At 33.7% G+C, this 23593-nt stretch overlaps 1 protein-coding gene across 5 annotated transcripts in view; it reads right to left on the bottom strand.

Annotated features, from left to right (window-relative positions):
* The window catches only part of THEMIS (thymocyte selection associated), a 168034-nt gene that overhangs the window by 96951 nt on the left and 47490 nt on the right, over window positions 1-23593 (bottom strand). For 3 of the 5 annotated variants that reach the window (XR_012508624.1, XM_010965531.3, XM_074368390.1), the window contains exon 3: window positions 13014-13472. The exons of 1 other annotated variant lie outside the window; for it this stretch is intronic. Coding sequence is in view for 3 of the 4 variants with exons in the window: in XM_010965531.3 (XP_010963833.2) it covers window positions 13014-13472 (459 nt within the window). In the remaining variant the exon portion in view is untranslated. Of the gene's footprint in view, window positions 1-13013; window positions 13473-20824; window positions 20978-23593 lie in introns of those variants that run through there. One more of the 5 variants, XM_074368391.1, reaches the window with a different exon arrangement.

The following is a 23593-nucleotide window of genomic DNA, read 5'->3' as shown; positions in this document are numbered from 1 at the left end:
TAACTGTTTATGCAGCATCTGGAGACTATAATTCATGTCATATTATTTGTATATGTGGTGTATCAGAGTTCCTAAAAATATAGCACCAAATAGCATTATTTTTTTTCTTGAACATAAAAAAGAAAAAGAAAAAAGAAAAAAACAATGGTTGTCCAAAAGCTGATGGTCCATAAAAATTGTAAAGATTCTCCATTTTAAAAAGGGTTGGAGGAAAGAAAGGGGCTAAAAATTATTTATCAGTTCATTTTATGAAGTTTAGCAAACCCTAACTTTTGAAATCATTGCCACAGGCTTCCCTGAAACTCAAGATGATTTTAGAAACTCTAAAATCTCACTTGTTTGGATCAAAATGAACTAGGTTTAAGAACTATAGAGCTAGAACTAGACAGGTTCATAGATTCATTTTTCAAATGGAGGGAATAGCTCGACATTAGTAGAATAGAATAGAATCAATCTAAATTGATTCATCACAACAAAGGGACTGTAATGCAAGCGAGAACCCAATCTATATTTGGGCACTGGGTACAGTGGGAAAGGAATTGTTTTAATACCCCAGGAGGACTTTATTGCCAGAAAAAGCCTCTGGGACAGGCTACCTAACTACTGTTAAATTTTTATGTGTCTAGTTTCTGACCTATTTTAAATACTTCCGTACCAAATCCACTGAAGATATGCCAGTATATCTCATCTTACTTGATGTATCAGAGGCATTTGACAGAGTAGGTACAACTCTTTCCCCTTTACTACATTTTCCTCACTTATTTCCTTATCTTACTTATAATTCAACTTTTTTTTGCTAGTTTCTTCTCTCTACACACACCACCCACTCTCCACCCACTACACACCTTTTAATGTGTCTTGATTCTGTTCCTTTCTCTGTCTACACTCACACCCACATGATCTTACAGTCTTATATGTTTAAGAACCATCTGTATGCTGATGATTCCCTGAAGTGTATCTCTAGCCAAAGAAGTCTCCTGTATGCCAAGTATCTACTTAAGATCTCCACTTGGATGTCTAATAGATATCTCAAAATGAGCGTGCTTAAACTGAAATTCTACTCTTTCCAACCAAAACCTAATCTATCTATTTTTCCATCTCAGTTACTGGGGACTCCATTCTCCTTGTTAAATCCAGAAATCTCAGAGACATTCTTATCTTCTCTCTTGCTTTCCTAACAACCAACATCCATTACATTAAAACTACTCTGATCTAAGCCACGTTATTTATTGCCTGGTTTATTGCAATGGCTTCCTAACCAGTATCCTGCCAGATAGTCTTTTTAAACGTGAAACTGATAATGTCTTTCTTCTGTTCATAGCCCCACGGTGGCAGTCCTTTTCACTCAGAATAAAAGTCAAAGTCCTTACCAAGGTCCTAGGTTCCATTTGGATCTCATGTGCCGCTGGGTTGCTTCACTCTAACTTACTGCTGCGTCCCTTGTTGTTAATGAGGTCTTTGCATGGTCTGTTACCTCTGCCTGCCACATCCTTCAGCCAGATATGTTTACAATCAACACTCCTACTAATTCTCCTTCTTCTTCAACTCTACTTAAATATTAACTTCTCAATGAGACTTACTGAAAATGTTGTTTCCAAAAACTGAATGTTTGTGTTCCCCCAAAATTCATTTTTTGAAATCTAACCCCCAATGTGATGGTATTTGGAGGTGGGACCTTTGGGTTGTGCTTAGGTCATGAGATTAGTGCTCTTATAAAAGAGACCCCAGAGGACTCCCTTGTCCTTCTGCCATGTGAGGACCCAGTAAGGAGCAGGCTGCCTGTGAACTGGGAAGTAGACCTTTACCAGATACCAAATCTGCCAGCATCTTACTATTGTACTTCCCAGCCTCCAAAACTATAAGAAATAAATTTCTGTTGTTTATAAGCCATCCAGTCTACGGGATTTTATTTTAGCCACCAGATGGACTAAGACAGTGCTCAATTTAAAACTGCAATTATCTCTGTCCTTTGCCCTTCTCTATTTCTCTATGTTCCATGTTGCCCTTTACCTTCAATCATTCCATACAATTTGCTTATATTTATTATGACCATTGTTTATTGTTTGTTTACCCAAAATGGAATATGTTCCATATGGAGCACAAGCTACACAGGGATAGGAGTCTTTCTTTGGTTCAACAACACAACCCAGTGTCTAGCATGGTGCCTAGCACACAGTAGGTACTCAGTAATTAAATAAACTGAATGAGTGAAAAACAGTTGAAAGAATAATGTCCTTGATTGAGCTTCAAAGGTTATGATCTCATAAACAAGTAGAGTTCCAGGTAAAATTTCATTTTCTACTGCTAAAACTCTTATTGTACATCATAGAAGGTAGAGTGTATTTCATTTAAAACATGCCATTTCAGGTTGTAGTTTATCTTATTCAATACAACACTTTTCTGTTGTTTAATTTCTACAAAATAATAATCTTGACATTTTAGGGTATGAAAATAATCATGATGCATATACCTTAAGAGAAGATTCAGTACAGGGAAATAGCACATGTAGTGAAAATCAACTATCCTTCTTGGATCCATCAGAGAATTGAGGTTACAGGACAAACTATCACCCTCAAAACTGGAGAGATGGGGGAATACAGAGATTTATAGCTTTGGGGAAGCAGAAACCACTGCTGGAGCCAAAACAGGTAAGAACACTTTAAGAGTAACTGACTAACTGCTGGAGACTAAGCATGGACAAGCTTGAGAGATAAAACTTATGGAGGGCCAGGCTTAGGTGGATCCCCTACGCTTTCCTGAGCTCACTTCCAGGAACCCCACTAGCTTCTCAGGGTGAAGATCTGAGAAAAATCCCCTCATGCTTTGGGCAGGGTGAGGGGAAAACTAACCATTCTGAAATACACCCATATCACACTAAGTGTGTCTTAAAAAAAAGGCCTGCCCTCAAGGAAAACCATTTTACCACAGCCTGAACAACTTGGGTCTTGCCAGAGTCTAACTGATGTGGGGGAAAGGAATTACCCAACTCCAGCTACCTCTAGACTTCCATATGGGAAAGGGGAATACCCAACTCAAGCCTCCTCTATCCTTCTTCATGAGGGAAGGGAAATACATAGCTCCTGACCATGACAGCCGTTCTGTCTCACCAAGGGGATGTGGGCAATAAAGCTGAGAAGCAGGGTCAGTAAAAGACTGAGACCTAATTACAGGATTACAGAATGCTTCCCCTCCCCTAAACATCACCACCCATATCAAGAAGATTTCTAAATAATACCAGGAAATTACAGTAGAAAGAATGGCATTTACAACCCCTATTTTAAAAGGTCTCTAGGGAAAGACAATAGGGGAAACAATAAACAAGGACACTACATAAAATTTTAGCTTCTGACACCTACAGGTACAGCAAACAGTGAACTAACTCCCAGACAGATAAACCTAAAACCTCATAACAAAGGCACATCTACCTGTTTCTTTGGCCTAATACATCATGCCTAGCTTTCGACAAAAAACTGCAAGGTGTGTTAAAAGGCAAACAGCACAGTCTGAAAAGACAAAGGAAGCATCAAAACCAGACTCAGATATGGCTGAGATTTTGGAACTATAACACTGGAAATTTAAAATATGATTAACACACTAAGGGCTCTAATGAAGGAAAATGCAAAAAAAGATGGGTAACTTAATCTGCTTAAATATTATCTTCTCTGTGCTAGAAATTAAAGACATGTGGGAACAGAAATGAAGGATGACTTTCATGGGTTTAGACTGGACATAGCTAAGGAAAGAATCAGTGAGCTTGAAGATTATGTCCATAGAAACTTCCCAAACTGAAAAGCAAAAGAAAAAGAGTGGAAAAAAAATGGAACAGAATATCAAAGACCTGTGGGACAATCACAAAAGATGTAATATATCCACCGTGGGAATGCCAGAAGGAACAAAAGAGAGAAAGGAATAGAAGCAATACCAAAGTAATAATGGCTGAGAAGTTTTCAAATTTTGAAGCTTGGAGAACAAGAATCTGGATAAATACCAAAAAACCAACACTAAGGCATATCACATTTAAGCCGCAGAAAATCAAAGAAGAGAGAAAACTTGAAGAAGCCAGAAGAAAAAAAAGTCTTACCTATAGAGGAAGAAGGACAAGAATTACATTGGACTTCTTTTCAGAAACCATTTTTACGATAAAAGTAAAAAGACAGTAAGAGGCATATTTTAAGTATTGAAAGGAAAAAAAACCCCCACCAATCTAGAATTTTGTACATAGCAAAATTATTCTTTAAAAGACAAGGGTGGCAGAATATACTATCCCAAAATATATTCACTTTGGTTTAAAAGATTCTTTCAAGCTAAAGTTACTTGAAAAACAGCAGATGCAAGAAGGACAATTCTAATTTTCCTTTTCTTCCTGAAAACAGGAGATAAAAATGCTCATGTGAGAGTCTGAGGTTTGCAGGTACCAACTACTATATATAAAATAGATAAATAACAAGTTTCTACTGTAAAGCAAAGGGAACTATATTCAATATCTTGTACTAACCTATAATGAAAAAGAATATGAAAATGAACATATGTATGTATATGTATGACTGAAATATCATGCTGTACACCAGAAATTGACACAACATTGTAAACTGACCATAGTTCAATTAAAAAAAAAATCATGTGAAAGATGCCCTTCCTGTACCAGAAGAAAGGACACATTTTTTACAGGTAGTCAAAGCCAAGGGAATTCTGTACAAACAGACCTTGTTAGAATCTGCATCTTCCTTTAGCATCCCCACATAGTTTAGTTACTTTTCCACAGTTGCTTCAGTTGTTCAACCTAAAATAAAAGCATTCATTCTTCATTGGGGTCTTCATTTTCTTAAAAGAGCTCCTGTGTCAAAATTATATAAATGTGTATGCTTTTCTCTTCTTAATCTATGTAATGTTAGTTTAATTCTCAGGCCCAGCTGAGAAATTGTGAGAGGAGAAAGGTAAAATTTTACCTCCCCTACAAATGTGAAGGAGAAATAAAGACACTCTCAGACAAAGAAAAATTTAGGGCATTTGTCACCAGTAAACCTGACTTGCAAGGAACATAAAAGAAGTTCTTCAGAGAGAAGAAAATGATATATCAGAAACTCAGATCTACATTAAAAAAGGAAGGGTATTAGAGAAGGAATAAAGGAAATATAAAATGTTTTGTTTTTCTTATTTTTAATTGATATAATAGTGTGTTCAAAATAATAACAGTAACAACATATTGGATGATTATAGCTCATGGGTAATGAAATGAATGACAGTCATGTTGTAAGGGACAGGAGAGAGGAATTGGGAATACTTTGTTATGAGGTACCTGCACTCGCCACAAAGTGGTATAGTGTATTTGAAAGAGGACTTAGATTATAAATGAATATTGCACACACTAAGGCAACAACTAAAAAAATTCTAAAAATATTCTAAAGTATAATTGATATACTGAGGAAGACAGAAATGGAATCACATGAAAGGCTTAGTTAAGACCACAGTAGGAAGAAAAAGAGTGGAAGAAATAACACATCTAGTTTGGGGATGGGGATAAAGATAGATATTATGAAAGATGCAGTTACAATAATGTCTTTAAGGATGTAGAAAATTACAAGTCAAGATAGGAAGGAGAGAGAATATCCCAGATGATCAAAGCACTATGATCAACAATAAAGAAAAAGAAAAAAAGTAAGGTACACTCAGGGATTAATACGTAGTCAGCCTTGGGATTTTAATCTAGGGCATTGAGTCTGGACAGGAGAATCACTGAAAAGACTATAAAGACGAATCGACCCCTTGAATGCCAGGCAGAGGAATGCGCAGCTACTTCAGGAGGAAATCAAAATATCTGAGATTAAGAATGACCAAATGAAATTAGAATTTTGGCAGATTAATTTGATAGCTCAATGGTAAGCGCAGCTGAAATGAGAGCATTTACCTCTCTACTAACTGCCACAAAGCCCAAAAATGCCCAGTATACCAACAACTCACTCTGCCTAATTACTTTTGCATCAGCTTCACATTTTATATATTTTGCTCTTATGTCTGTTAGTACATTAAAACAAACCCTCTTTAGTTTTTAGTACTATTCTCTTTAGTCTTCCATGTTTTAAGTTCTCCATAACCAAAAGTTGAGAAAAACCAACTTATATTTGTTTAAAGTTACCTAGAATTTGGAAGTGATATCCTCAAGTTTTTAAACTGGAATAGCCTTAATCAATTTTTTATGACATATTTTATTATGTCTAAGTGTCCAAGAAAAAGATACAGAAATCAGTATTTTTTTGCTTTGCTTTTCTTATAAAACAAAAAGTTACATGTTCTTATAAAAATATTTTTTAAGAGAGGAGATAAAACATTACAATCTTCTATAAATTGATCTGCTTTAGATTACCATTGCTTACATTCTGGTATATATAATTCCTGTGTGTGTATGTGTCTATGTGTATTACAAATTATTTAAACAATTGTCATCTTATAATTGAAAAATATAATCCTCCCTTCCCCCAACTTAAAAAAAAATGGCTATAGAGAGCAAGGTAAACTAGAAAATTTCCCGAAAAAGCTATCTTGACTTCAAAAGTGAGAAAGAGATAAGAAGACAGCAACTCAGAGCACAAGAGATAGTCCTGGAGGTGTTAATTTCAAACTAATCTGAAGTAAAAACAATAGATACTCATAAGACCTTAGTTTAGGCTTCCAATATTTTCTTTCTGGGAGAACTTGAATTGTTCTTGCTTAGGTATGTTTTCTGGTTATCCAAAGGGAGCTCTTGTGAAAAAATTCCATTCCATTTTCTCTAAAAAGCTAACACTGCTCCCCTCTTTCCACTTCTGAGTCATTTCATTAAAAGTTGTCATCTACCTCTTCTTTCAGGGAAAGTCCCTTTACAGCTAGGGCCAATGTTAATCATAATGTGGTGCTTTTCTGCATTTCCCATTGCAACAACTCTTTTAGCTAAGTGTGAATTTGGGGGACCCCACTAGAAATGATCTTTAAAGAGAAAATAGTTAGGCTTGGTTAATGTTGGACAATGCATGTTTCCTTGGGCAGCTAATATTTAATTCTGGAATACTAGTCTCAATTCAGCATTTGAGGACCTATCCTTTGCAACTGGACCTGAATTAGCAGTATACGATTGGAAGTCTACTGAGACAATCTTATTCAAGTCTTGAAGGCAAGATGACTGTTTCCACTTCTCTCTTTGCAGGAAACAGTACAAGGTCTCAGAATCTGGAAACGAGGCATGGGTGAGCAGGGGAGAAGCACAGGACTGAAGGCAAAGGAGGTAAGTCTGAACCTGAAGGGGAATGGTGAAACCCTCAGCAACTTCCCCACACAGTTACAACAGTTCCAAAAACCCCAGAAGGTATCAAGAAGACTCTTTTCAGATGAAATGGAACAAGTCCTGGAAGAAAGACTCAGAGGACCTGAATCTGGGGGAATTTTCCAAAGAAAAGCTGACAAAATGAAACCTAAAATTCAGAAACAAAGAACTGGTATATAAATAGTGCCTCACTTGTAAATTAAATCTTAAAATATGTCTCACATGTAAATATGAACAAATGGTAAATAATTATGAGGCATTTGAGGAAGAATGACAGACCAACACTTCAAAAAAAAAGGGCTCAAAAAAGGAAGACAAAATGCAAAGAACAGTAGAAAACTTTAAGGAATAGTACATTATTTTCAGAGAGATAAGATACTATTGCATCCTTAAAACAAGAACATGGTAACAGTTTTAAATGATATAAGAAATAACTCTTGGAAATTAAAAATATGATAGCTGAAATTAAAAATTCATTAAAACAGTTGGAAATATAGTTAAGGAACTTCCCCTGAAGGTAAACCAAAGACAAAGAGACATAAAATAGAGAAGAAAATAGTCCTAGATCAGTATGGATGCTTCAACACAAGATTAGAAGTTATAGAAAGAGAGAAGAGAAAAAACTGTTGAGAGGAAATTGTCAAAGAATCATTACCCTAGAAATGAAGAACCTGAATTTCCAAACTGAAAATTTCCCTCACGATGAATGAACAGACCTACCACAAAGCACATTACTTTGAAACTTCAGAATACTATGGATAATCTCTCAAAGGCAATATTGGAAGGTAGAAGATAAGGGAGCAAATCTTTCAAAATTCTGAAAAGTAATTTTCAACCTGGAATTCTAGAAGTAGCCAGACTCAATTTTATCTGAGTGTAAAATATTTTTTAAGATGCTAGTTTTCTACTTAACTAATAAATATCCTCTGCACCTTTCTCAGGAAATAAGTCAGGATGGGCTCCTCAAAACTGGAAGAAAACCAAGAAAGAATAAGTTATTTGATTCCAGAAATTGCTAGTAAACACAGAAGCAAGTCAAAGTGGAACCCCTTGGATGGTTTTAAATGGAAGTCCCAGGACAGCACTGTTATGGACTTAATGATTGTTTCTCTCAATATTCACATGTTGAAACCCTGCTCCCTAATGTGAGGGTATTAGGAAGTGGCATCTTTGGGAAGTGATTAGAATTAGGTGAGGTCATGAGGAAGGAGCCCTATCAATGAGATTAGTGCTCTTATAAAAGTCACCAGAGAGCTTGCTTCCCATCTCTTCTCTCCACTGTGTGAGGATACAGTGTAAAACCTAGAAGAGTTTCCTCACCAGAATTTGATAATGCTGGCACCCTAATTTCAGCCTTCCAGCCTCTAGAACTCCAAGAAATAAATTTGTTGCTTATAAGCCACCCAGTCTATGGGATTTTTATTACATCATTAACAAGCTAAGATAAGCACCTATGCATTAGGTCTAGAGAGCCACAAATTCAGATCGGAGCATGAGGTTGGAGGGTTCCATGAGGAATACTTCAGGCTAAAAAATAATAGAAAATGTAGAACTCCTAACAGTTTGGGCTCTGGAAAACTGCAACGAAAGAGTTTATTTATTAATTTTTTTTACAAAGATGATAGAAAATACTTCAAGACTTAGAAGAAGATTGAAGAAAACTAAGCAATGAAATAATAAGGTCATTATTAGAGAAAAATAAAGAATTACACAGAATTATAGCCATTATCTACTACTTGATTCAGCAACGAATTGTCACAATAATAAAACTACTAATGCTGAATCATAACTTATCATACACTGAGAGAACGGGGAAAGGGAAGAGGAAGTAGTAATATAAGGACATCAAATCTTCATCACCACGTGTGGAAGTCAGTTATTACTGTCTAAAGTTGATCACTTGAAAAATAGCAATATCCCTGTATTATTTGGAAATGTGAATGGAAATATAAGAAGGCAGGAGCTAAATATTTACATGAGTTACCTCGGAGTAGCAGAGGGTGAGGAGAAATTTGGGAATGGTCAAGGGCACAAAATTTGTTGATAACTTTATGTCTTTTTTTTTTACCACTATCTGACTTTTTAAACTTTTAACTAATTCATACACTGCCTTTCTGATACCACTATTCTGCTTATATTCTGCTTATATGATTTCAGTTCTCTGTTTATAAATGAACTAATATGTCCTATGTTTGAGCAGAAACTTTTCTGCAAGTTATGAAAGGCACCAAGTTTTCCTTTTAAAGTAAAATATAACTTTCCAACACTTAAAATAAATATCCATTAAGAAGGAAGTAATCAATTGATACATCAAAACATAACACTAGTAAAGAGTTTTAACAATCAAGATTGCTGCTTTTTTGAAGTAACTTTAAAAAGCTGGCTCAATTTTTCATTTTCAAATACTATACATTGCATTTGTTACACTAAGACGAATTTTTTCTTTCTGTGAAAGACACAAACAGGTTTTGCTATGACTTATATCAAAGCAGTAGTTAGAGGTCTTGGATGGTTATTTATACATCTTTTCCAAAGAGATATAGTTTAAAAAAATCATTAAATGTGTAGTAAAAGAGGAGTTTGGCCTATAATGGAAATATGACCAAGAGTTTCTAGGAACAAATATTTCACTTAAGCATTTTCTGCTACTTTTCTTTTTTATGAAGGATACATTTTCACATTAGTAACATTAAAAACTAGCACTCAGAGTAGAATATCTTATATTTCTCCTTTTCTCTATTTATTTACTATGTTCTATTTTCAGCAAATCAATATTTCATAGCTTCCTATAGCTCTCAATCTTTTTCATCTTGCTTTTTCCTCTAAGGTTTCTCTAAAATTGCCTATCCTTGACTCAGAACTATTCTTTTTCTTGTCACTTTAGAAAGGAAGGACTCAAGCCAAGAGGAGTTTGAACTGTGCCTGACATTCAAGGCCACTGAAAAGCAACTTAGCAGGCAACATGCCCTTGACTTCAAGGCAAGTTTAGTCATCAGTATAAGAAAGAATAATGTAAAACAAGAGCACAATTCTTTTAAGTGTACATTTTATATTTAGAAGAAAAAACGCCTGTAACAATAATTTTAATTTTAATAATTGGGCTTTTTGTGTTGGATACCTATCCTCTATTTCCAGGGAATACTCTGCACTACACATGAAAAGCAGTTTCATACAGCATTTGTACTGAAGTCACTATACAATAGGAACTAATGTTTAAAATAATCCCTAATAATCCAAAATAATTAAGATCAAAATTCAATTTTAATATTATTAAAGAATGGAAATTGGACTAAAACATTTTGAGAAGGATTTTATTTCAACCAAAGGCTTTCTTCTGGGAACTTAATTAGCAGGAAACCAAATTTAAGGCCATCTAAACAATTCTAATAGCCCCTGCTCTTCTGTCAATGTTAATATTTATTAAACTGCACCACCATCCAACCAGTAGATCAAGTCAGAAGCCTGAGAATTAGCTGGACATTTTCCCCCTTCCAACAGACCTTCAGATCTTGCTGGTTTTACTTCTTAAATACCCAATAAGACCAGCTATCCATCTGATATTACTATTGTATTCACTCTCCAATACCCTGCCACGGAACCAATGGCCTCACTACTCTTCTGACCCTGTTCCTCCAGCTGAAAAACCTTTATTTGCTTTTTGGAACAAATGTTGACCCTTAACATATATTTCAAGTCTCTCCCTGACTGATTCTACCCACAACCCACCAACCCCATTGCATGTTTCAATGTCTCAACCTGCCTTCTCCTCTCTTTTTTCACACCAGCTGCACTGGAACTCCAATCTCTTGCTTATCTGCTTTCCCACAAGTTGCAATCACTTTCTCCAATGTTGTCCCCTCTTTCTCTACTTGCCCTCTCCTATTTACCCTTCCAGTTTTACTCTAAATGCCATATCCTTAGAGAAGCTTTTCTCGATCCCTAACTTAAATTCATTAAATGTTGTAACCACCAGGTTCATGTGCTTTGATTCTGGGTCGGCCTTTATTTGCAGCTGTGTGATAGGAGATGACAATGGTTTTAGAAAATTAACAAATTTTAAAATGAGAAAATGCTATCCATTATTTAGGAAAATTGAGGAAAACTCAATTATCAACTTTGCTCATTCTGGGATAGCTAACAGAACACTAATGTGAGTTCTGAAGTTTGATGTAACTTCAATTTTTTTGTCATGTTAAAAAATAATCAGGGGGAGGGTATAGCTCAAAGTGCTAGAGCGCATGCTTAGCATGCACTAGGTCCTGGGTTCAATCCCCAGAACCTCAAATAAACCTAATTACCTCCCTCCCCCTCCCCCCAAAAAAGAAAAAAACTAAAAAAATCAATAATAATAATTTGGCCTCAATTTTTTGTAGTACTAAAAAAAAAATCACTACTTGAGTGGTATTCCTTACCTGTACCTTTAGTTCAAACGAATTAATTGATTTCTGGTTAAATATTCATTTATAACAAAATTCAACACACAGTTCTAAAATGTACCCAAAGGTCACATTAATTTTTTCATAATATAAGTGACCAACAATATTAATGGAAGCAGAGATAAATAAAATTTGAGATATCCAAAGGGTATCCTCAGACCAAACATTTTTACATACTGCTTTTTTCCACATATGTATTATGTAAGGTATGGAAATAGAACCGTATTTCATTCTCAAAACAACTCCAAGACATAGGCAAAAGGAGTATCATTAAACCTTTTGTACAGACACAGTTTAAATGGCTTACTCAAAGCCACCACCACCTATTAAGTTTTTGACCAGAGTTAGAATCCAGGACTGTTAACTGCAAATACAGAACTCTTTGCTCCATACTTGTCCCACTTACGTGCCATAATCTTAAAAAGTCAAGGTATTAGTTTCTTTAGAATAGCAATGCTCTTTCCAGTGATTCTTCTTTTAAAATGCAAAAATCTTATGAAGCTTATATATTAAAATACACTATGAAGAGACAGGGAAGGGGGAGGGCCAAGATATGGGTTTGGGATTAATAGATACAAACTATTATGTATAAAATAGATAAGTTACAAGGACATACTGTACAGGACATTATCTTGTAACAACTTTAAAGGGAGTATTATCTCTAAAAATACTGAATCACTATGCTCTATACTTGAAACTAATATAATATTGGAAATCAACTATATTTCAACAAATTTTCTTTTAAACCACACTTACGTGTGAATTGATCTGTCACATTATTTTCCCTTAAGTTAGAGGGACTCCCAGCTAATAGGAAGATTTATGACCAGTGATGGATGGCTAAAAAAAAAAGCAAAAAAAAGTATCTCACAAAAGTAGGAGTAAGGGATACATTAAGGAAACTTTACATTCTTACCTCTTTTTTGACCACTTCCATACAAGAAAGCTTCTTTCTAACCAATTAAGTTCTATTCTAAAAAGTAGTTTGTTTCTGACCATGTTTAACCGGAAATGATAAAAACAGGTATTTTAATCTGTCTATACCTGACAGTTATAGCATTTTACATTTGGATAGCACCACACAATTTACAATATACATTTACATACACTATTATTTGATACTTGCAACAAATACATGGTTTGCTTATTTACAGATAAGAATCCAACTCTCAGTGGGTTTAACAGACAAGTCAGGGACAGAGTCCCACTTTTTAGACTCTAAAACCTTTCTCTTTCACAAACAATGCTCATGCCCATAGAGCTCATTCTCAGTGGATACTTACATTTCATCACACCTTGAATTTCATAAACAGGCTTGAGAATCAGAGAACCATGAAAGCCTTTAGGGAATGGATTTGTTAAGTCCCACTTATCCGAAAAATCTGTAAGTTTCACTGTTCGTGTTCTGTTCTTGGGGATCTTCCATTGGACAATCTCCTTTAGGGTATAAATATGTTCATCTTCACACTCATAGAATTCTCCTTCTTGTGACAAAGGCAAAGTAAATGAGTGATTTTGATGATCCCTTAGCACTCCACAGTTCACCATTTTTTCTCCATTGATCTCTTCAACTGAGTTGAGCATGATTTGCTCACCCTGCCTTATAATGAGATTCTCTAGTTTTATATCCTTCTGATGATAGAAGCAAGGATGCCCTAGTCTACTTGGTCCAATATGGATGGTTCTTGTAATTTCGTCCATAGTGAGGTATGGAGTTTTATCAGCCACAATCTTAAAAAGACCTAAGAACAGAATTGTGTGAATTAACGAGAGTTCTTACAATGAAAGTTATCATAAGAAAATCACAGAGACAGTTATAAAACAAGTATAATGTAGCATTTAAAAGTAATGTACTTGGGAGAGGATATAGCTCAAGTGGTAGAGCTCATGCTTAGCATGCACAAAGTCCTCAATTCAATCTCCAGTATCTCCTCTAAAAATAAATAAACCTAATTCCACCTCCTCAAAAATACAAATTAAAAGTATTTTTTAAAGATTAGAGATACTTGTGTTAATCCTGAGTTCTTCTAGGTAAAATCTTAATGTATTATCTGTAGATTACTGAATCATCAGATCCAGGTCACATAAATGGAAACAAGGGGAAAATACCTTGAAAAAGAAGAGGCCCTGTTCTTGGAAATGAAATATGCATGACATACTGGCTATCTTCCGACTACATGTGTGATCTTGAGCAAGGCACTTAATCTCTCAAGATAATATTTTTTATTTTTAATTTTTAAAATGAAAGGCTTGGATTAGATCAGTGTTTCCATAAATATACTCTCTGGAAACACCAAAATTAATAGATAAACGGAAACTGTTTCATGGTCAAAGTAACAATTACAAAGCTATTACCTGGAAATAGATGGTGATGAGGGTTGTACAACATTGTGAGCGTACTTAACGACACTAAATTGTATACTTTAAAGTGGTAAATTTGATGTTATGTATATTTTACCACAATAAAAAGTATCTACATATTTCCACATAATTTAAGACTTCTCAGAAACTTTAGATGCACAGTGACTCACAAAAGGGGAATATAACATGTAAAATTTCCCAGATTTCTTTAGTTATAAAACTCTTGGGGGAAACATCCCTTAATCAATTACAATGTAGTATTTCATGATATATTAGTGTTCCACATAACTCTCTGTGGAAAATGCCAAGTTAGATAGTTGTTCTGGATTGAATATTCTTGATTATATGTCATTATTCCTTCTCATTACTTCTCTATAATTTTTCAGTAGTTTCACTATTTGAAACTTTTCCCTCTAATACTATTTGGATAGTCACTAACACAGTGAATTTTTATTCTTTACGATATCACTTTTTATGCTTGCAGGTTTGATTAATTCTTCTCTTTGAATTATTTTACTTTTATTTTATGGGCATATCTGCTTTGTAGCACTTTCAGAAATGAAATTATTAAATTATTATGAAATTATTGAATAATTTTAATAAATTACAGAGAAAATAAGAACAAAGGAAAAATTAGGTAACTGCTTTCTTAACCTCAAACTAAATTAAGACAACTTTACATAATAGCGTGCACTAAGAAGGCAGTGTATAAAGAATCTTACTAGAATGATATAGCTTGGAAAATTTACTTACTAGTTTAGTCAAAAATACAGTCCAATTAACATTTCTCTATATATCAAATTATTATTAACCAGGTTATGTCTTTTATGTATATTTTGGGTTATGGTACAAAGATTTATGATGTTATTTTTGTAGTCGATCTTTACTCAAACAAAAAAAAAACCCAGGATTTTGGTTATTTTTAAATATAAACATCCTGAAAAAGTGCAAGTGATGCAATCCTGGCAAAGACTAAGTAAGCTAGGATGTGCAATCTGTCCTGAAAACCTTTAGAAATCGAACAGTGTTCATCCACTGTATGGTGTGCCTGAAGACAGTAAGGCAAAGAAACATTTACTTTGAAGGAATTTCTTATTTCATTATGTCTTGTATAAGGGAAAATCCAATAAAATAGTATTCTTGAGTTCTCCACAGTAATTGAATTTGTGTGTGTGTGTGTGTGCGTGCACATGTTTAATCTCATTTGTCTGCATGTGAAGATTCATTTTTAAGAGTCCACAGTCACTACCAGGCTATAAAAAAAAATCAGCAGTTTTTGTGAAATAAGTTTAAAAAAACAGCTACCTAGGATCTCATAAATGTAGAGAAACAGTTTTATTTCTACCCTAGCTATACTGATGACATAAGTCACAGAAGAATTAATTCAGCATCTTTTTTCTTGGGGAATTGGGCTCACCTGAGGTAATAACAAACCTAAAATGTTATGAAGTAGAAAAAGCCTGAAACCCTAAGGGCCACCATTATTTCAAGTTAATCATACACTTCAGAGCTGTCTTGTTGGATGTCTCTATTGCAAGGAAAAAATCTATCTATGAATCAGTCTGTTTTCCCTTAGAAAATGATTAAGTACACAGTTCAGCATATTAAGTGCCAGAGTACAGGAAAAATATTTGATTAACTTATTTCTTTATATATTATTACAGTCAGTCCAAAGAGTTCTTCCTGATAAACAGCCACTTAAAACCATATAAAGTAGGGCATATACATGTGAATGGTATCATATTAGAACTTCAATTTCACAGTAAACCAAAACACCACAGACCTGATCAGCTTTAAATTCAACCGATTTTTTCTCTACATTTTTAACAAAGAGTATAATAATAGTTTTATACTGGAGAAAATATATTTTTTTATCTATCAAAACAAAACAAAATAAAACACATTTCAAGAGCTGAGTAATCATTAGAGTGATTATAAAATAAGCCAATACATAATCTTCACAATTTAAGTTGAAAGCAGAAAGAAAATAGATTTCTAATTCCAAATTTGATTTCCACCTATTTCAATGGATACTATCGCTATTTTTACTTAGGAAAAATTGTTCATAAAGAGAATGTCACTAGAGAAACAAAAAATCCCTCAAAATTCTTCAGCAAAGTATTGAAATATATAATAATAATAATAATAATAATAATAATAATAATAATAATAATAATAATAATAATTAATAATAATAATAATGTCCAAACTGTGAGAAAATTCTCCAGATTTCTCAGAGTCAATTATAGGATTATTGAACGTTATCAACTAATGAGTGATTCAAACAATCTTGATAGAAGTCTCCAAGAGCAGAAACAAGGAATGTGAGGAAAGTCACGGATCAAGATAAGAAAATTTTGCATAACTGAACGGAGTATTTAGGAGGGGAGAAGAAACATCAAAGATGGTGACCAAGTTTGTTTAATGTTAGGTGCTAAACGAGGCTGTGAAATTCCTATAATCAAATGTCTTTACATTTATAATGGAGTCAGAATAGTCTATAATACCTATTAATGGTTTTTAATAGTTCTTTTATTTGTAAAAGACGGTAAAAGAGTAAGTCATAAAACGTTTCTATTCATTTTTACCTTGTTGTTTCAACCATTGCATGAAAAAAAACCTTATTTTCCTAATAAGTCCTTAAAAGGAGTGATTATGCAATATCTAATGCATTTGAGATGTTTAACAAATAATTTACGTTAATAATGTTAGATCTTGAAATCAGATAATATAATTTTACATCTATGCCTAAAGCTCTCTTATAATCATAGCTTTATTAATAAAAGTGCTATACATACTTGTTCATGGTAAAGCTTTCTCTCTGCCAAGCAGTGAGAATGAGTTAATAGACCTAGGATGAGAAGGAGAGGATGTGAGAAATTCTCCTTCTTATAAACCTTGGCAAGATCACATTTCCCTGAACTCTCACAGTCCTGAGGAACACTGCCCCTTGTGTTATGGGAAGACACATCAATGTATCAGGACTGGAAAGAATCCCCACAGACTTTATGTCCCACCAAAATCTCTCACAATGCTTTATTAGGAAGATTTTCAAAATACCATACATTTACTACCTAGCCCTGGGTGACTTAGACAATAGAATTTTTAAGGCCAACAACATACTATCCCAACAGTAAAGTGGAGTGGTTGAATGTGTGAATTTTTGATTCAAGTAGCCTGGGTGTAATTCTGGCCTCAGCCCTTTCCTCACTGTGTAAATTTGAGAACTTTAATTCTCAGAGCTACAATCTCCTTTTCTATAAAATGGAGAAAATTGTGTTATCTACTTCATAAAGTCATTGTGATAATTAAATGAGTCAATACATGTAATATGCTTAGATAGTACTTAACACACAGCAAGCAGTAAAAAAGAAAATACAAGAAATAATGTTATCCCTTCTTCTCATTTTCTTTCACTCTGAAATTGTAAGCCATTGCAGGATGGTTATAACATCAGAGAGATGAATACCTATAGGGCCAAAGGAGGCACACTAGGCATTCCAATTAGGATCAAATTAGATGAGGCAAAAATATATAGAATCCACAATTCAGCATCTGACACAGGCTGAGCAAAATAATCCCAGGAACAATAACTTCCACAGATTCCACCAGAGTGTTTGATTATGGAAAAGAGAGCCTCAGGTGACCTCTTTAGGTGGACTGCCTTTGGATAAATATTTCCAGGGTGGCTTTGAGAAGTCTGTCTGACTCCATGCTTTGATAAATTGCTTAGAATTTAACCACCATAATTTTATGCCCATAATAAGCAGATTATAGGGAGGTGTAAGTACACTTTAAATGCAAATATTGTGCTGATAGTAGTTATTCACAAGGTATACATTATACACAGTTGCTGAAGTTCCTTTGAACAAAAGAAGCAGCAAAATATCAAGGCATTTTTGAAAATGTGTTTTATTCATGGCTCTGAAAGGTAGTTGAAGCCAACTGAGGGAAGAGTATAACTTTCCTCTATTTTAATGATCTTAATTTTGCTAATGGAATGTTAGTGCAAAGAGTTTGGGAGCCATGTGGTGTTGATTGCGTTGTTCAGTATTGATGTTGCTTGCAAATTAAATGTACCCAAGTAGCCACCTGTTTATGCTTATGATTATGTAAAGCCCCATATGTTTGCCTCTCTACACATGGGAGGTAAATATTAAAAAAATTATTCTGGTGTGAAGGGTGAAAACAGCAGCAATTCTTCTATAACTGTCAACATATGCTGTGGCATTTCCTTTAATGTTGTGCTTTGTCTGACATATTTGCTGATTTTTACTATGCAGTGTTCAAAAAAATCTGTTACCCATGGTTATACAAAACAATTAAAAATCAGTTTACATTAAATTCAAATTAGGAAGAGAGATAATTTTCCAATGTAACCATAAGCTTTAAATGGATTTCAGAGCTTATGATTTAAATAGATTTTGATTTGCACAATAAAGAAAACCAAACTTTTTTTTTCTAAATTCACCAGCAAATAAAAAGAAGCATTTTCTTCCTAAGCACATCCTTTTGATCCCATATTACTAGGCAACAAAAAAACTAACTCAAATAACATAAATTTGAAAATCCCACCTAAAATCAGCAAAGGCTTCTCAACTGGCAAGCTCACCACCATTCCCACTGGATTTACTCTGGAAAACAGTGTACTAGACTCCATACAGAGGATCAGAGCCAGTACCTGGTCAGTAAGAGCTCATGAGGAGGTCTGAGATGAGACTCATTAGATCACTGGGAGATCTGGCACAGGTAATGTCTTTGGAATTAATTCAGACTGTTCAGAAATTGGCCCTGACAGTAGCTTGAAGGAAAGATCAGAAAGGCTGGATTTGCTGTCGTTGATAACTTCAGACACTGCAGATAAACGAACTGGAGTTTCATATGGTTTATATCTTATCAAAAGGGGTTTAAATGTCAACCATCTAGCAGGCTAGATATTGACAGTCTATGACTTCCCAATAAATTGGTTTCAAAAGACACAAAAGGTTAGAAAAAGATGAAAATTTACCACATCATCAAAAACTAAAAGTAATAGATCAACTGCCCCCAAAAGCCAGAAGAACTTATCTAAAGTGAGTATTTCCTTAGAGTTTATTCTAATAAGTGAACCACTGAGTTAAAGGCCCTTTTCTCAGCAGATTGCTGGTTCCAGGAGAGCAGGGACCAAGACGTAAGTGTACCACTGTCATCAATCATTATCTCTGCACTTGAACAAAATAAATATTTGCCAGTTGACTGGCAGATAGCTCTTGAAATATAATATCAAATTTATTTACAGAAAGGTTATAGCATTCTATACCCACTTCAGTTGGTTTTGAGAGCCACCACCTGACAATACCTTTCTCAACTTTTTATCATAGTTCTAAAAGCTTAGGTAATCAAAATGTGAAAAATTCATCATTGTTTTAATTTACACTGATGCATCTGAACTAATTTTTATGTGGTTATAAGCCCATCTGAAGTACTTCTGTCCTTTGTCCATTTTCCAGTTAGTGTTCTGCACTATCTGATTTTTTGTTTTACAGTTTAGTGTAAAATCTTGCTGTTAAACTTTTCTTCCTATTTTTACTTTTCTGATGTACAGAAAGTTCCATTTTATATAGTCAAATATATTATTTCTTGATGGTTTTTCGTTAAATTTATAATTTGAAAATTGTTTCCAATACAAATATTAAATCGCTTTACATAAAATGTAACATTTTCATCTACTTCAAATTTCCTTTGCTATGTGGTGTAAGGTTGTTGATCCAATTTTAGATACTGTTCTCTAAATTGATAATTATACTACAACAATTTAGTAAATAATCTTCCTTTAACCCCAGATGTATAGTACTAACTTTACCAAATAAAAAGTTGTGATCTGTATCAAGGTCTATTTTAGAACTATAAACAAATGTTTGATTAAGTTCAGGGGCACTAGAGTCAAATTCAAAGCATTGTTCTGATGCTTCTACAAAAACTGGTACTACTATTATTATTTTATTGATTCAGCTTTTGATTTTCTGTAAGCAACATACAGTGTAATTTATTATAACTTTGTAATAGGTTTTAATGTTGGCAGGACAAATATACCCTCACTGTATTTTTTTTAAATATTTGCTTGAATATTTCACTTGTTTATTCTCCCAAATGAACTTTAGAATAATTTTCTCAAGAGCCAACATAATAATAATTATGATTATAATATGGGAATTACGTTTATCATTGTGTTAATCTCAAATTAATTCATGTGAAATTGATTTTTGCACAATATCCAGTTTTCTGATTCAAGCAGTTAAAATGTCTCCTGTTTATTTTTAATAAATAATGAGTTAAAGTTTTATAATAGTCCTTATACTAGGTATAAAGACATTAAGCTTTGCTGTTCTATGCTTTTACCTTGCTATTTTTAAATAGATTACCCTTAAATATTCTGAATGATTACAAATGGAAGGTTATGACTATGTATATATTCTTCTTTATATAAATGTGGATAAATACTTTTATAAATATATATAAATATTCTATGTATAAATATATATGTATAAATTTTAATATACTTCCTATATATGCTTATTTTTAATATATTTATTTTGTCATCTTATTGAACTCACGTGAATTCTAACAAATTAAAAATCTTTGTTTCATATGATTCTGTTGTTTTTTTCTGGATAATTTTACTGCAAATAACGATTATCATCACCTCATTTCTAAAAGTTTTCTATATCATTTGTTTCTGGTCACAATGACTTACTTAAAATTCTAGAATGGTGATAAATAAGAGTAAAAACAAACACCCTTCTGAGAACAATTCTTCTTTTGTTTGGTTTGCTGGGCCTTTCTACTTGATGTCTATGACCTGACTCCAGTGCACTGCTGATGGTGTGAGCTCCTGCCACTTTCCAGGATTCTGAAGGTTTTTAAACTCATGTTGCTAAAAACAAAAACAAACAAAAAAACATGAGACAGGGATACTAAAACCCATTAAATTGTATACTTAAAACAGCTGAATTTTATGCTACATAAATTAAAGCTCAATAAAGCTATTCATCTAAATAATGGGATTGAGGAGGGATGGACAGCTACTAGCTTCAAAAAAGCAGTAGACTGGCCCTCTGAATAGTTCCTGGTAGTAAATTGGCAGAGTCTTTATGGAACGTGACTTTGCAATATGCATCAAAAGCCTTAAAAACATTTTTACTTTTAAAGTGATACTTTTATGTATGCTAAATTATCATAACAGAAGTACAGACAAAACTTCAGTTAAAAAGATGCTCGTTACAGCATAATTTGATTGACCACTTTTGGAATGGATTTATTAATTATGGTATATGCATATAATGGACTATTATATACAAAATAAAATTACGTTTTGAAGAATATTTAATGACACAGGAAAGTTCCAAAAAATAGGTTTATTTTACATAATATTAAAACATGTGTCTGTATGTATGTAGGCACACAATGTACTGGAAAACAATGGAAGGAAATGTACCAAACATTAATGCTAGATAGCTCTGGTGATGAGATTACAGGGAGCTTTAATTTACTTCCCTGCATTTTCTTCCATTTCCTAATTTTCTACAAGATATATATGGCATTTGTAACATTGGGAAAAATCAATACATTTTATAACTTTAAAAAGTTGTGCTGCTATGTCCATACCAAAACCTGCACATGAATGTTAACAGAAGCTTTATTCCAAGTTGCCAAAACTTAGAGGCAACCAATATGTCCTTTAATAGGTGATGAATAAACTGCAGTACATCCAGAGAGTGGAATATGATTTAGCGCTAAAGAGAAATGAGCTATCAATCCATGAAAAGACATGCAGGAACTTAAACACATATTACTAAGTGAAAGAAGCCAATGTGAAAATGCAGCATACTCTATGATTTGAACTATATCACATTTTGGAAAAGGCAAAGCTATGGACACATTAGAAAGATCAGCGGTTGCCAGGTGTTGGAGGGAGAGAAAAGATGAACAGGCTGAGCACAGAGGATTGTTTGGACAGTGAAAATACTCTGTGTGATGCCATAATGATGGATACATGTCATTACATATTTGTCTAAACCCAAAGAACCTACAATAGCAAGAGTAAACCATAATGTAAACCATGAACTTAGATGATTATAATGTGTCAATGTAGGTTCATCAGTTGTAACAAGTGCAACACTCCAGAGGGGGATGTTGATAATGGAGAAGGCTATGCAGGGCGTATATGGAGAATCTCTGTACTTTGTGCTCAACTTCGCTGTGAATTTAAAACTGCTCTAAAAAATAAAGTATAATTTTTAAAAAGCTTTGTTCCAGTGGCAGAATGTAAATCTCTGATATGTAATTATGTATAAATATGCTAATGTCCTTTACCAATGTCCAGTTCAGAGAGCCAAGGAAGACCTTTGCAAACAACTTTTTAAGGACAATCTGGTTCCTTTCATGAAAGTCCTTCCATGGTGATACTATTGAAGCAATGGCATAAGGAGTTTCAGAGGAACTATGCATATAAGGAGATGGTAAGAGCAAAAAGATTAGTATTAACCTAATTATTAACCTAAAATATTAATACTATGAAAATTTATAGAACAGCACCAGATGTAGAAAAGCCTATTTTTAAAATGATTTTTCTGACAGAATTTGGGTCTGATGCTAATGTACATAGGTGAGTGAAAAGAATATTTTGACCTAGAACTGCAGTTTATTTGGCTGTCAGATAGTATACATTTTAGTTATCCAAAGACCAAGGACTTAGAGAAAAAAACCTGATCAGGTACTAGAGGAGAAGAAAACATAGAGTAAAGAAAAAAAAAAAAGAGAGAAACTGAAAATTAGTGTAAAAGCCTGATTTTTTCCTGCATTTAGATTACTTCACATTTTCTTGCTTAGTATATGCAGAATACCCCTTTTTGTCCAGGAAAATATTTTGTGTAATAGACATAGCTGAATTTATTTTGTGTTAAGTGGGCACAGTGGGGAAGAAGTGCCTTAAGAGAAGTTGACTCAGAAAATTCGGAAGAATGGCCCATGATTCCTTGAATAGAAAATTGTTCAAAAAGCAGGGAGCCCTACTTAGGACTTTTCTGAATCATGTGTCTTCATAATGCTATATCCAGATGGAAAATAGGAGCAAATTCCACCCTATATTTTGCTTCTTTAAGCAAAAGTCCTTAAAAAAAAGATAAAAAGTTACTCACATAAAGCAATTAAATATATTTTAAATATTTTTGCACAACAATTTTCCTATCAGAGCCTTTTAGAAACTGACATTTTAGTAAAAAAAAAAAAAAGCTTCAACCATAAAATGAAAGATTAGTCATTTCAGTGATAGATGAAACGTAATAAATCACCGTTGAATGTAATATTATATGTTTTATATCAGTTAAGTATACAGTTTCCCAAATGAAACATTGAGAAAATTCATTTCGAAAAATGTTAATGTATTAGGTATTTTGGCACCTATACATAAAGGAGCAAGTTTCATAAATTTTAATCATTTAACAATCAATTTCTTGGAGAAATA

Source organism: Camelus bactrianus, chromosome 8 (genome assembly GCF_048773025.1).
Source record: "Camelus bactrianus isolate YW-2024 breed Bactrian camel chromosome 8, ASM4877302v1, whole genome shotgun sequence".
In the NCBI taxonomy this organism is placed as follows: Eukaryota; Metazoa; Chordata; class Mammalia; order Artiodactyla; family Camelidae; genus Camelus; species Camelus bactrianus.
Note: the sequence above shows the minus strand (reverse complement) of the source record. Positions and strands in the feature narration are given on the sequence as shown.